The sequence below is a fragment of the Pundamilia nyererei genome, unplaced genomic scaffold (genome assembly GCF_000239375.1).
Source record: "Pundamilia nyererei isolate P.nyererei 1_Seehausen unplaced genomic scaffold, PunNye1.0 scaffold00343, whole genome shotgun sequence".
NCBI lineage: Eukaryota > Metazoa > Chordata > Actinopteri > Cichliformes > Cichlidae > Pundamilia > Pundamilia nyererei.
The window spans coordinates 61,141-77,187 of record NW_005187744.1 but is presented as its reverse complement, the minus strand read 5'-3'; the positions used below and the strand labels follow the sequence as shown (position 1 = coordinate 77,187).

General features: G+C 40.1%; 1 protein-coding gene across 3 annotated transcripts in view; it reads right to left on the bottom strand.

The window, feature by feature from the left end:
- The window catches only part of tns3.2 (tensin 3, tandem duplicate 2), a 50,289-nt gene that overhangs the window by 17,418 nt on the left and 16,824 nt on the right, over positions 1–16,047 (bottom strand). For 2 of the 3 annotated variants that reach the window (XM_013915659.1, XM_005752060.2), the window contains 4 exons: positions 13,083–14,042; positions 8,788–8,915; positions 7,506–7,614; positions 7,351–7,419 (listed from right to left, as the gene is read on the bottom strand). In XM_013915659.1, coding sequence (XP_013771113.1) covers positions 7,351–7,419; positions 7,506–7,614; positions 8,788–8,915; positions 13,083–14,042 — 1,266 coding nt within the window. The remainder of the gene's footprint in view (positions 1–7,350; positions 7,420–7,505; positions 7,615–8,787; positions 8,916–13,082; positions 14,043–16,047) is intronic. The other variant, XM_013915661.1, reaches the window with a different exon arrangement.

Sequence of the window (16,047 nt, the reverse complement as noted above, 5' to 3'; positions counted from 1 at the left end):
ATGTCATATGGACTGCCTATAGATTCCATACTTCCTGCTTTGTCATATGGTTCCAAAGTGCAGATGTACTAAAAATGATTGCATCATCAGCATTTGCATGCTAGACAATGTATGCTCTGGTTAGTCTCACATAGCCAGAGCTTTAACACGGACCAGTTGTTGATTAATGGTTGGAGGAACAAAATCCTTGTTTCGGTTTTTCCATCTTGGTGCCTGTGTCCTGAACAGGCCCTCTGTCTGCTCTGTTGTCAAAAGTTTCCATCTTGTGGTTTGATTTTCTCAATCTTTGCCCTTGCTTTCCTGCGCCACAGCAAAAGTCAAACATCTGCACAGTGTCTCTGAGCAGCCTTTGTCAATAAATTTGTCCCATAGGGAAATGGAGCTTTTTTTTTAAACTTCTCTAAATTCTGAACCTGTTATTGACACTGTGCAGCTACTTATGCTAACAACAACTATCTTCAGATTTCTTGATATTTTTGTCTAGTCCTGTTCTGTCTTCCTTCCTTCAGCCCCAACTGGTTGCAGCAAGTGGTCGGTTTGGTGTTAGCTCACAGGACTCATCTAGTTGTTGGGGTCTCTGTATTGTTGTCCAGTCTTTACCTTACCATATAAAATGCTTTATGTAACTGTTTTTGTGATTTGGCACTATGTAAATACAACTGAACTGAAAATTTAAAAAACAAACAAAAAACTTAGTGATTAGTGATAGTGCTTAATTTTAGTGTGCAGTATGGTAATAAACGAAAAAAAATTCTTGAATTGCTCTACTTTAACCATAGTACTTAATTCTTACTACTTAATAGTGTCAAATTCTCATTGAATACACTTTTTTGGTGATTATTTAGAATTAATTAACTGAAAATAGCTACTTGTTATAGTTATTAGTATTTGAAAAAGCTTCTACACAGTAAAAGGGCTAAAGTCAGAATACTTGGCCATTTGAGGGCAGCAAAAACATATTCTGAATGCAACATCGAGGAAACATCATGACACAACCACTTCACCATAACACTCAACCATTTCTGTGGCTGTGGCTTTTATTTCCGCATGTCATGCAAGAGACTTTTGTACGTTGCCAGTGGTAACAAAAAGAAAAGAACCCACCTCCCAAGCAGTGCATAAATGTTCCATGCGACATAGTTTTGGCAATGATGTCTGGATACTGGTGGAGATGGATTTCAAAACCTGAGACTGCTGCAGTCGTTGGAAAAGACACTGTGCTAAAAACTTTGAAACCACTTCTTTCACTTTTATCCTGACTACAGGGCAGTGTTGACATCATGCCAACAATTACCAATGCATCAACCATAACAGCATCATAACAATTGTCATAGAGAGATGACTCTGTTTATTTGTTAGTTTGTAGCTGTTCTTTCTCTGTGGTGTTGAGTTTTCATGTTTCTATCAAGACATTTTGTGCTTTTGGTATTTTACTCTTGTCTGCAGTTTAAAGCAGTTTAACATTTTGTAATGGAATTACACCTGTTCTTTGCCTACGCCTGACAGACTCTCTCTCTTTACCCATAAATGTTGGACTGTTTTCATTAACCACAGGTGGGTAACAAAATAAAGGGAAACAGTGACCCTTTTGACCCCTATTATTTAGGGATCTGGTCATCATGCTGTTGGGGGCAGTTTCCTGTCTATCCTGAAGGGACAAGTGAACCAAAACTGCACTACAAATCAACCCAGTGTTGTTCTGAGGGATCACCTTTATTCTGTGCCCAAGGTAGTGCTCTCTTTTACGATATACAATGCCTCCTGTTCATATAGGAACAAAGACTCACTGAAAATCCAAATCATGTGAATGATATGAAATCCAAATCATGTGAATCATAAAACTGGATCTCAACATAGTTGATTGCCTATGGGAGACTGTGAACCACTGTGTTTGGAAAAACTCTATAGCAGTAAAATGATGGATCACTTCTCTATGGAGATGTGGAAAATCCAAGTCAAGACACACTGAAGCTGTTCTGGAGGCATATGGTACACTCAAGACCTGAACTCTTTCCACCATAAAGAAGTACCCTCAATGATCAGTTTTGACACCTCTGTATACATAAATAAAGATTTTGTTTGATGATAATTAGAATATTTTTTCTAGGATAGCTGCATAGGCAGAGATCCCCCTCACTAACTTCTGATGTAAACTCAGTCATTTTGTTCTACAAGCTGGCCTGAAATATGGCAAAGAAACCACCCATTTCATAAAAGGGTTACTCCTAGTAGGCTTTCAAGGGGTGATTTTGATAATGAAGCAGGTGATTTTCTTTTAATGTGCCACTCTTCTCTAGTTATGTCTGTGCCTAACTTTCCTTCTCTGTTGCAAAGCAGGGAGACGGGTTATTTCCACCGCACTGAAGAAGTCCTGGTGACCAGTTTTGCAAGTTTGTATCTCATTTCCTTAAGCTTTTCATATATTTTTGCTTATCAAATGACCAGAAATAGCGGTAAAATGCATCAAATTCAAAGGATGCACCATTTTGCAATTTCATTTATCCAGTATTATAAAAATATCAAAAAGACCAGCTGTACTTACTCCAAGTTCAAAACCTGACTTCAACACTTAGAAATTAAAACCAAGACAAAGATTGTTCCTGGAGGAAAAATAAAGTTGAAGTTTACTTGTGGCTTATTTTGTTGAGTGTGACATCCCGGGGGAATCCGGGGAGCAATAAGCACCCCAACAAAAATGAAAATCTTCAAAGACTTTTCAGTTCAACCCAGGTCAGTAGGGCAGAAAAAAGGGGGAAACGGGACCTCCTTCGGTTAACCACCAATACATCAGCCTCCATGACTGCACAACACAGGCCATAATAGCCTTTAAAGGGATGACATCATGAACACAGCAATGGAACAAACCACCTCACCATCCCACCGAGTGTGAGATGTCAGACAGGCTGCACGCTAAATCGTTTTTTCATGCACAAAAAGAGACAGAATGTGGGGTTTTTAAGGAGGGATGGGGGTGGATGAAAAAGGAAAAATTCCAGGAAGTGTTGGCAAATACCAGAGACCTGGATTAGAGAGAAGAGAGGGGAAGTGTTTCTCTGCATGTGCGCCTCCTTAAAAATTCCGCGAGGGACTGAGGGAGAGGTAACATTTCATAAACAAGAGACAGAATATAAGGAAAACTGAGAAAATAAAAATAAAGAACACAAGGAAACCTGTTAAAAGCTCACCGGTGTATCATGACTGTAGGTGGTTGCAGCCGGTGTGTACGCACACTTGTGAACAAAACTATTCAATCATACACAATCATTCAGGCTTTCTGGCATGTGCGTGTGTGCACGTACATACCAAGAGATGCAGTCATGACGGTGACACTCTCAGAAGTTGTCCTCCTGTTTGTAGGTTTCCTGTTTACCCCCAAACTTCCAGGATCTCCCCTTCCTGTTCCAAAAACCTCTATCTCTTTCTACTACGCTCTGCCTCACTGTGTGAATGAAAGCCTCCCTGTGACCAAGAATCTCCTCCTCTCTCTCTCTCTCCCTTTTTTCACTTCTGTATGCAACAAAGCAATGTGTACTCAACTCACTGGAGGTTTCTTGTGTGTGTGTGTGTTCAGGGGCTGGATAGTTTCGCTGCCATGCCCAATTCCTTTCGTATCCCAGATGGAAAAATGAGCTCCCCTGTTTGTTCCTGGCGTGTTGTGACTCCGCACAACTTCTGGGTTTGTATGAAGGGAGGGACAGAAAAGAGAGGGAGGAAGAAAGAAGAGGTAGGGAATCCCCCCCGCCCTCCCAACCCCCCATTCCCTCCCTCTTACTGACCACTGAGCATTGTTCCTGCTCAGCTACTGTGAGCACTTTCCCCCAATCAGAGTGGATACCAGAGGGGTCAGAGGTCACTTGTGGCCTTTTATGGACCATAGAGAGAGAGGAGGAGGTGGTGGGGTTTGAAGACTTTCTATGAGCTCTCTGTCAGGGCATGTGTGTCCACTCCCACCATCTGCTCACTACAAATGCAAAGGAAAAGGCATGCAGACACACTGACAGTGTCTCCTGCCATGTGTCTAATCTTAGCACCTCGTAAATTACACCATAAAGCTCCTGATGAATTGAATTGTGTTTACTTTTGCTTGAAATGAAGCATGTGCTGCATGCCTGGTTTTGACAGGAAATGAGATGGAATGGATTTTAGTTTTATCTTCATTGTTTGTTTTTTCCTTTTTTATTTGTAAAATGCATGCTAGTTTTACTGCTCAATTTGCTATACACTGCTGTAACATTTACAGAGATGAAGTTGACTTGAATTGCTGACTTCAGTTATTCATCTACACACGCCTCAAACAGCATCAAAAAGAGTTATCGAGTGTTGCATTAGCTCAGGCATGCTGCATAGTCACTCAAGCTCAGCTTGCAAGCCACTTTGAAACCCACCTCCAGCTGCTTTTTGGTGTTAATGATTTCATCTTTGTCATATCTCTTATCAGTGATGACTGCTCTGTTTTGTGATGGGATCTTGCTGTTGCTCTGCATGTGGAAGAATGTGGAGTTTTATGGCCAAATATAAATTACTTCAAATGAGAAAACAGTCTTCTTTTGACTATCAGACTCCAAGCTGAGATGCACTGGGACACCCCAAGTGTGACAAACTAAGCAAAGTACTTTAGTTGCTTTGTATATCCATCTTGTATATAATCGTAACTTCTATGAGACACATGTGTAGTGAGTGAAATTATCACATTATTCATTATGCAAGCTATTTTGCATGACACTGTGCATACTACAGGCAACTTTCAGTCTTTTGTTGACATCTGGATCATTATACTGCATGTCTACACAATGACCGTTGAAATATTTAGCTAAAGACCCTTTAGCTCACTCCTATTCACTAAGCACAACAAAAAGCAACCGTTTGAAGAGGTCGTGCTCCCCTCTGTGCTATACCCTCTGACTTGCTCCCGACCTTTCACCCCTGAGGTTCAGAAAGTCAAGTGTCTATCTGAGCAAACCATCTGACTCTGTTAAACCTCAGCTCGTAACTACATCTACATTCCTTGGCTAAAGCCTGCTTCCGCTGGCTGAGACCTTCTGTATATATATCAGTGTTTATTTTGATTCATACAAAAGTACACACAGAAATTATCATTACATAACACTTGAATTTGAGCTTGCCATCACGAGGATATGAAAGTACACAAGTGCAGAAACCGCAGCAGAGTTCATCTTTAGGTTGATGATTGCCTGGTACTGTAATGTTGGTTTCCCAAAGGCTTAGATGTGAGTCTGCTATCCATTTTAAAAATCTTAGTGTTGTTACTAAACAGCCTTAAAGCATATAGCATGTGTGGGGTATCTCTGTTTTGGTAAGAAATGTCTGTAGGCACTCATATAGTAGCATATACGCAATGCATTGACTGGTTAAAACACTTTTTATAACAACATCCCATATGTTATATGCAATGTTTGAATAATTACCACCTAACTCTGAAATCAACCCTAGTTCTATCATGTGTTTTACCCTACTATCATTTCTGGGTATGGTCCCCAACTTTATAGTTTTGGTTCAGCTTTATGATGCAGTAGCTCTTCTCTTTTGGCTATTTACCTTTAAGAAATAAACAATATGTTGTTTTCTGCTTTATATTATACTTTTAGATTTGGCTTTTGTGCTACTGGGGTGCTAGTAAATGCATTAAGTGTAACTGGCAAATTCTGTGACTGCTTTACCTGTTTCACATGTTTTTTTTGTTTTACATTTTTTGTCTTTTCTTTATTAGGAAATGAGAAACACTATAGTTAGATAATTTTTATGGTTAGATAAGACTTTCAAATTCATATTCTGGTTTATTATCTGTCTAACTCTATATTGCCTATGTGTAGCTGCTTTTTATCTTTGCATACTTTTGCTCAAGTGCTAACTGCCCTCTAACTCCAGAGATATAGAATGAGTAATAGCATCTCACTAAACTCTTGGCAAAGAAACAAAAGACAATTCCCCCTAATTTCTATTTATTTAAATAAAAACAACTTTCACATGTTAGTTTAATAAACTCAGTTTTCCTTTTAGACTCAAATTAGAGTAGACTTTAAAAAAGTCTATCAAATTCACTGGAATACTAAAATGTACACTATAATTCTACGAGCTTCATAAAAATACCAGCACATATGACACACCAGGATCTGTTGTGAATACCTCAGTAGTCGTTACTGGAGCATTAGTGTGTCTGACTGGGTGCGCCGTTGTTTTTTAGCTGCCTGATGCTGTCCACAGCAGTAGCCTAAGGTCAGACTGTGATTACAATAATGACTGTAAACATTAAAAAAATATTTCAAATGTGGTACGTCACTGTTTTGTCCAGACAAGGCAAACTGTTTCCCAGACTGCAGTTTAATTTTAAGTTGGGGAACAGGAAACTGTTGTCTGATCCCCGAGCGAAAGATATTTGGTGTTGTTTGTTAATTCATCCATGCAGTAAAGAAAAAAAAGCCTTTTTTTACATAACTGATGATTACTCTTTCAGCAGCTATTACTCCATCCTGCTGCCGCTCTGCTTTGAAAAACGTGTTTACAATAAACAGGCAGACCCGCTGTTTCAAAGCTCAAACTAATCTGCCTGCAATACAATGCAAAATGCCACCATAAATATCACTTTAATTACCATCTCTATAATAGGATATCACCATTGCAACCAGTGTTCCAAACCGCCTCTGGCATTGCCATCAGCACAAGAACTGTGCACCAGGAGCTTCACAGCATAGATTTGAATAGCAGAGCAACTCCTGTACATATAATGTGCGGTTGGCCTTGAGACAACATTCACCATGTTGCCTTAGTATGATTAAATGCTCATTTTTACTGATTTCTGACAGCACAATAAACTCCTCCAGCAGCTATGTGGTACGCACCTCCTCAAGCAGGATGTCCCAACAACAAAAGACCCTCCCCTCTCCCCCTGTCCCCTCCCAGAACAGGACATGAGTGGACATCCTGCCACCAGTGGTCTCTTCCTCTGTTACCGAGAAACTATTATTAGCGGATATCCAGCATCAGCTGTCATGCATGACAAGATATCGAAATCCTTTTGGTTTAAATAATATAAAGATATAGATGAAAATAATGAAGACAAAGGTCTAGAAATCAGCCATATATCTACCCTGACCACACACAAATGACCAAAAACAAAAGCCATGCCCGCATATGCAGCTAATAGCAACAAAGCATAGGTTAGGTATGTGTATGAGTGTGTGTTTTTGGTATCCTATGCCAGAAGGACATTCCAGCCAACTCTTGAACCCTGTCCAACAGCAATCAGGAGCTCAAGTGTTTGGATTGAGTGCTTTTGTCAGTAACACACTCATCTATGTTTTTGGTCTCTCACACACTCCTGGCAAAATGTACCTTGTGTCAAGCTGTGTTGGTCAAACTGCCTGCCTGTCCTGAGCTGGGAAAACTCTGAGAAATGTTTCACTGGAAAGAGAAGGAGAACACTGATAAGACTTGCTAATGCGAACACACCCACGAGCACAAGTGTTCATTCTGACATGATCTCTTACCATAAGGCGTTGGAGGAGACACTGGGAAGGCAGGAGTGGGAGGGACGATGTCAGAGCTAACTGTCCGTCCTTGATAGTCCACACTGTTGTATTTATAGAGATGTCCGTGCTTTTTAAAAAGAAAGAAGTAAGAAAGAGGTATGAAAAAGGGGAGAAAAGTAAAAAGCCCATTTTCCCCCACAAAGTCTTAAAAGATGACAAGACACACACACACACAAGCAGACATCAGTCTTGTGATCTGTGTGTGGCTGCAGCCTGTGTTTTGGTGTAAACACTTGGGCCATTCATTCCACCCAGCTGTAAGACTGAGTGCAAAACTAAAAGACTGATAATAATAATAAAAATAAGAGCAAAGACAAAGAAACATCAACATTAAGATGTAGACATTGTTGCACAATCAGGATCTCTTTATCTCCTTCTCTGTAACAAAATTGAAAGTGCTACATCTAGTAAAGCCCTGTCCACACAAACATGGGTAATTTGGCCGTTCACTAGTGACGAATGAAACACGTACTTTTGGAAAGAGGGCATTCATGCATTTTATGCGGTTGCCAGCATGCAGCATAACAACCACAGCCACTGGAATAACCCCAGACGTGCTTGTAAAAGAATGGGTCGAGTTTGACTGCTGATTGGGCATATGCCTTGCATTCAGAAGGAGACACATTGACTACTTTTACTCAGGCATGCATTTTAAAATTCATAGCATGTTTCTAGGGTGATTACTTCAAAGAATGTAGCTTTTTGAAAGCAGATGATTATGCATGATCCAATGCAATGTTAGCTTTATAGCCAATTTGCTCATGCTTTTAGCTTACCCCTGCTTGACTTTGTGACCTACTGTATTAGATTTGCTGATTCTCTAGCACTGCTAATATTTTCTTTGCATTGTTTCAAATTAGCTGATGATGATTTGCTGCTTTTTGCTTAGTTCCATTGGTGATATTTTAGCTTTGCATATTCCATTTATAGTAATGTGCAAAGCTAACGTGATGTTACCTTTGTGTCACACTAGCTAATGCTATAGCTCAAATATTTTAGCTCTATTCTTGATAGTTTATCTGTTTCATTTAATGCTACATTTCTAATAACCCACTTACCATAGCTTAACATCTCATTTCAGATTAAGCTTCTTAACTGAGGCTAGATCGTTGGCAGGTTTGCTGTGTTGTTATTTTATGTGTTATTTTATGTATTAAGGTTTAAATAAAATTGTTTTTACAGATATATCCCAGTATGTAGTATATATTTTACTAAAATGAAACCTAAAAAGTGTGTTTACCTGAGAGGGCAAGGAAGGACTGTAGCCTGGGGAACTCCTTAGGCTCTGATGTCCACCCTCTCTCCATACTGGACTATGATGACCAGCGTAATCTGTAACATCAGTGACCTGCTTCTGTTGTATCCAACCTGATTGGAAAGCAAAGTGATAACGAGGGTTGAAGTTGGGGAGGGCAGTGGTGTGTGAGGAAGAAAGGGAGAGAACAGACAGTCAGTCAGATTATGATCTGAAATGCAGTCAACCACAGATTCAAATTCAGTCATTCCTTTTTCTTCTCCATTGCATATGCTTAAAGTTTTGTCTATTCTAATACAAACAACACTGAACAGTAGTTGGACTTTATTCTGACCGGTTGCAAATTAAGAAAGAAAAGCTGATGACGGTGATTCCTCTTTGACGTGTTGCCTCTGACAAAAAGCTTCTATTAGTATACATGTATCAACAAAGCAGGGAGACTATCACAAGGGCAGAGCTTATATGACTAAGCAAGACTTCACTGTGACCAGATGGTGGAACATCGGGGCGGCTTGTCTGGAAACCATCTGCTGAAACAATCAGTTGTTCTCTTTTCAAATATGAGTGGATAGCCCCCTGAGCTGGATCTTATCTAACATCAGAAATACTTAAATGATCTTTCTCAATAAGTACAACATTTGTTGTATGGAACTATGAAGAGAGTATAGTTGATAGCTAAAGATTCAAAAAGAACCAAAAGTCAACCAATTGATAAGGAAGTATGAGATAACTACAATATTACTGTAACTTAAATCATCCTAAGAGCCTGCAACAGTTAGCTTAGTATTGGCCTCGCTGAGTGCACACAGCTTAGAAAAACAACTAGATACGTCCTGAGCTGACTAACCAAATGTAGACTGTATGAAGCCTCTCACCATCGGCTTATTGCTTAGCGCATTCCCCTTTCCTTATGGTTAACCTTGCAGTTCCAGAAATCACATCACTTTAAGAAACAACAACATCCAACCTACGCACATCTGGATGGAGCAAAAAGGCAGCACTGCTTGGTTCTTTCAATGAACAGCTTTAAAGTCTTACAAAGTATTAGTCTTGCAAAACCTGATCTAACTCCACAGCTTTGTTCACAATGGTAGCGCTTGCCTCCCCATGTGCAAAACTCATCAGCAACCCACGCCACCAACCAACCATTCACTAGGTTCTTCTCTCATGTGTTGTAATAGAGGATTGTATCCCTGTTTTGAGGTTTTTAAATAAAATATTATAACTATAAATCAGTTACCCAAATTTGTTGACAGATATTTAAAGTCAAAGTGGTAGTGCCACAAACTGACATTCATGGAATGTCTCCATTAAAGAACACAAAAAGTCAAAAAAAAAAAGTAAGAAACAATTCCCGAGTTGCAAAAACAAAGCCAATGGTGATAGCTTCTGTCTTGACCTCTGCAAGCACTTTTCCTGATGAGTTTGTGGGCTCAGACACTCATTTGGGGTCTTTGTCCTAGTGAGTCAATTCCCATAGGTTCCCATATTAAAATGTATCACTTCGAAGCATTAAAAAGCACATCTACAGCTAAAGAAAGGGGGGACAGAAGGATCATGGTTGTTTTCACTGAAACAGGCACTGTTAAAGTTAAATTCTATCATTTGTATCTTTATATTTATATGTTTATGTTTACAGCACTGTCTGCAGCTTGCTAACATTGCTTAGTAACACTAGTACACACTGAGTACACTCCTTCCTCTCACCACAGCATGATCCCTTCTAGGTACAAATTACAGCAGTCAGAACACTGACACTGAGTCCAGAAATCAGGGTTTTATGCTGTGGAGATTACATCAGTAGATTACACACAGTTCTATATGTTTCAACCAAAGAAGAAAAATATTTTTACATGCAATTGTGACCACAAAGTAAAGGTGGATTTTTTTAAAACTATACTTGGGCAAATATTTTGGGATTATTGTAAGTTATAAAACAGTCTTACTCAACAGCAATCACCAAAACCACACCATAACACAGCAACCACAGACTGATGTGAGTCACAATACAGATATACTGTACATGAGATCACCCTCAGTTGTGGATTCATGTATAAACAGTGACAAGGAACACTGTGAGCTCAGCTTTCACTGTGAGTATTCATCATCTCAGAATCACATGAAAGCAAAGCTAAAGTGGACCAACTGAAACTAATCCAGTTACTGTCTGTCACACACCGGCGGGGCTGCCGAGGGAGCAGTGTCGAGTATCACTTCGTGCCCACCGTGTTTGTGAGAGGGCTATTCTCTTCTGAAGATGATGAGAGGGAGAAGGACAGCAAAGTGTTGTGTCGCAACTTCAAAAGCATTCCTGATTGCTCACAAGTTCCTACCTCGAAACATTTCCACAGTAATTAAGCAAGTGAAGTGTTAGTTACAGATCAACCTCCAGCCTACTGATACACTTCATCAGCTACAAACATACATTTTAAGAACTGATATGAACGATTTAGGAGCTGTCAACCTTGCAAGCGCTCAAGTGTTGGGGTGGTCTTACATGAACCACTGGTGGATGATAACATCACTTGTACACTTAAAACCCACTGACCACAGATGACTACCAACTCAGTGGTTGGCTGGTAAATGCATTGAATTCTTTCCCATTCAGATTGCAAGTAATTGCGGCAACCATCTGCTCACATAGCGGTTGAGGGTGTTGCACGTTCAAGCTCTGTGCAACCACTTTCAATTGCATTACACAAAGATTTCAGAGTTAAGCATGCCAGATATAAACAAGCCAATCAAAACTTACGCACCCATCAAGTAGTCTGCTGAGTTAACCTGTGGGGATAGGGCCACATCAAAGTCTGTAACTATTTAACGACAAGTAAATCAGTAAACCTTAGTCCTAAATCTGCAATAAGACTAAACTGTCTCCTGACAAATGTATAATATCTTAACTTTATCCAAGAGCATCTGACATTCCCGACTGAATTTTGATAAAATTAAATTATGAAAAAGGATTGTTTTGATTTCTTTCACTGGCAAGAAGTCGAGTATGTCTGTAACCACACATACCTTATTTATGTAACCTTTTATTTCTGCCTCTGTATATTTCCATTCAAAATAAGACAGACTGGAGGGCAAACACATCATTGCATAGCAAGCAGTGAGGGCCTGATTTTACACTGCTTACATAGCAAGAATATGTAAGGCTGTTTAATCAAATGCTTCCTCCTTCTCAGGAAATACACTTACAAACACACCTTCTGTAAGAAATGCAGATGTAGCTCACAACCAAAGAGTGCATCGGCACTGCAGGCAGGATTATAAAAGCTTCCATGTGTTCAGACTGAACTGAGCTTAACGATATATAAAATACAAGTTTCATCTGTCCACAAGCAATTTTCACAGGTGTGGTAATGGTAAATGAACTGAATCTTATATAGCGCTTTTCTACTCAAAGCACTCTATACAACATCCCACATTCACCCAATCACACCCATTCACACCAGCACTGTCTTCGAAGTTTCTTAGTGCTTCCTAACTACCATTCAAACACATTCATACTCCAATGAACGCATTGGAGACCAATTTGGGGTTAGTATCTTGCATGCAGACTGGAGGAGCCAGGAAACCACAAACCTTCTGATCAGTAGATGACCTGCTGTGCCTCCTGAGCTACAGCCAAAAAATATGGTGAGAGATGCCTTAACCATATGTTTGTTGCAGGCCACTAGGGTCAATTCCATCCTTGTCAAGGGGAGTGCTAACCTTCTCTCTTTTCATACAACACGAACAAATGTGGTATTGTATTTGCTACATCTGGCTTTTTAAAAATTGTTTTTATCCATCATTCTGACGTCCATCATTTGTCCTCTGATTGCCAAGAATCTCGAGAACAATTTTATAAAATGACCTATTCTGATCAGGTTAGATGTTAAAGTCAACACTGATGCTAATCAATATTTTTCACTTTTATAGTAGTATTCGCCACACTTCTATGTGTATAATAAGTGGAATTTCCATTTATTTGTTCACAGAATATATTAAACTTAATCTATGTTACCTGTTAAGCACCTTGGCATACCCTTGGTTTTTAAGTGTGCTTTATAAATAAAGTTTATCATTATTATTATTATTAATCCTTAGGGGAACATAGTTACAACTGTGTGGTGGTCTTTCACTCCAACACACAAATGTCGACCTCTAAAATGTCCCTCTGGTGTTGGAGATATCTCGGATATAAGAGAGGAATCGCTAAAATTTGAGGCTTCCCATTCATTGATGAATATATTACTTGTAATAGCTGATGTGCCATGCATTGTGTTTGCTTTTACCTGACTGATGAGTTCTTCCCTTGTTGCTGAGGCCATTGCTGTGTAGGGAAGCAGAGCGAGTTAAGGGGGAATAGCAGGTAGGAACAGGAACAAAGGTGGGATCCAAATCCAGAATCAGCTGATTGAGCTGCTCTATGGACTCATCAATGTCTGTGGATAAAGACGCTAGTTCGTCTTCTTGACAAGCTGACGTTTGTGTGGTATTAGCAGAGTGTATGTTCTGTGTTTTATCTATGATATGTGCATCATTCTCGTGCACCAGCCCTCTCTGCACTGCTTCCCTGCTGCTGAGTCCTCGAGGTGGAGTGTCTGGAGCAGCCACAGATGCAGCCAGAGGTGGTGGCCTCCCTTTCTTTATCCTGCTCGACTTCCCATCCCCATCAACTGTAATGAAGTTATCACTGACAGCAGCCTTTTGTTGCTGCTGTACCCAGGAGTGCGTCAAGTACTCACTTTGGGCTAGATTCTGAGTTTTGGGCAGATTTTCGGACGAGAGGGAGCAAATACTACTTGAGTTCGGAATGTCTAGAGCAGGAACTGCACCACTATCTGCTTCATCCTCATCATCCAATATGTCAGTCTCCCTCTCGCTGGACGAAGCCTCTCCATTGATTGTGTGTCCCAATCCAGACTCATCTCTAGCTATCTCCTCCTTTCTTCCACTAGTTGAAGCCAGCTCAGTCATGACTTCCTGAAGACGCTGAGGAAGCTCAAAGTCCACCTCAGAGACCAGCTTCCCTGCTTGGGTGCACTTGTCCTGGTTGGCTTCTCTCTTCAGTCTGGCTCCAGTCAGCCCCTGTGAGGCAACAGACAAGCCAGAATCACTGCTGGCAGATGGAGCTCGGTCACTGCAACTACCACTGCAGGTAGTTAAAGGGAATGAAGCTCCTTCCTCACTACTCGTCTTCCTCTCTCTGGCACTCAAAACAATGTTTCCAGGGTCCAGGGCATGGGGGGGAGCTGTGGGTAGATAAAACAGAATTATACCATCAATTTTTTAAAGCAAAATAAAATAGAAAGTAATTTAGTCAGAGATAATATGGCATTCATATTTCTGACTTTTTTATGCCACTGGAGTTCTTAATGTTTAACTGGCTTTACAGGAGAGTACAACAGACAACTGGCTAATTACCTCTTTTGAAGCAGATTTTTTTTTTCAAATTGCTAAACTGTATTACGTCAGCAGCACAATCAGAGGACACAGATGTGATATTTCAGCATAAAATGGTCAAAGCTGCACTCGGACAACTGTATTTAAAGCTGAAAACAGCACCTTGGAATTGAACATATTCCTGCTACCGGTGATTCTGTGCCTGCACAACTACTGTACATGACTCATTACGGCAGACACACTCCATGGAGATAACACAGAGCCCCATTGTGTTTGCTGGTAGATGCATGTGTCACACAAAGGACGTGTCTTTCATAGACGTCTACCTTGGGTCAGATACAACCGATAGCATGGTCACGCACACAGCTTTTCTATCCTTTAACTGGGTGTAGCAACAAGAGAATATATTTGTCTTCCTGCAATTCCTGCAATGATATAGCTTCAGAAATGGGACAAATTGCTATTTTTTGTCATATACGGTGCTTAACAAATTCATTAGACCACCTGTCATAAAAACAACAAAAAACTAATATGTTAGAAATCCTGTGTAAAACTAATAATGACTGAATTCATGTTTTATACTTTGCTGAGAAGTCACAAATTAGGTAAGTAAGGTTCATTCAGGTAGCGCTTTTCACAACAAAAGAGTGCTTTGCAATACAGAATGAGTGTAATTCAGTGTAACAATCATTACTGGTAGTTTTATTTTAGCATTAAAAATATTATTTTGATTTAAGAGCTTATCCATGCTGGTGGATTAACCACTAAAGTATTTAATATAGCATCATATTAGATTTTCAATACTTTAAACATACTTTTATGTATAAAGTATTTATGGTTAGAACATAAAAGCAGTCTAATAAATTTGTTAAACACTGCATATCATATGACAGTAAGCTAGGTCTTTGACATTGTTATAGACCAAATGAAAATATCTGCACATTGTATCTGTGAAACACAGAAAACTAAACAGTGCTGTATAACTAAAAGAGCAAGTTATCTTCCAAAACAGGGTGCTGCACTTCGACAGGACTGCCCTGTATAGTAAATACAACAATACGTACAGTGCATACCAGAGCTGTATGAAGATAGCCTCTTAAGTCCAGAGAGGCAATAAAACTCAAATACCAGACATGCATGGTAAACCCTCACAGCTGGTCTAATAGCTCTCTCACAGAGAGATGCACACAGTTTCCAAACATGCTGCATAACTCCACAATTTACAGAACTTCATCACTTTAATAGAAGTAAATAAATAAATAAATGAAGTCGAGCTTACTTTTTCGACTGCTAGGAGTAAACTTTCACTGGCCCCACTGCAGACTAGAAACAGGATGGAAATGCTTTGCTGAAGCCTAACCACCCGAGTCACAGAAAGAGGAAAACAGGAACAGATGACAAGCAGAATGGAAAGAGACACAGGGACGAGGGTAGAATGAAAAGGATGGAAGTGAAAGCAAAGTGAAAAAAGATTTAGGCTAGCTTCTCTTCTTCTTACAGTCCTCACTGTCTCTCAGGCTGCCACAGGAAGACAAGCAAAGAACATTCTTTCTCTTAAGGTGCTAAGAGCTCTCCAGTGTCCCCCCTCCTACTCTCTCTTTCCCCTCTCTCATGTCATTCTTGCACTCAGTCCCTGCACTATGAATCCCCGCCTTTGCCGTCAACACGTAATTCGCTCTGCTTTGCCTCCTTTTTTTTGCCCTCCCCCCTGCATCCTGTCCAGGCTGCGACAGGTAGGCAGAGAGAGAGTGCACTCATGCATTTTTATGTCCAAAGGGGAAACTGGAGAGAAAGGAAACTGAAGGGTGGATCATTCACTAGACTTGCAATCACACACACACACACACACACACA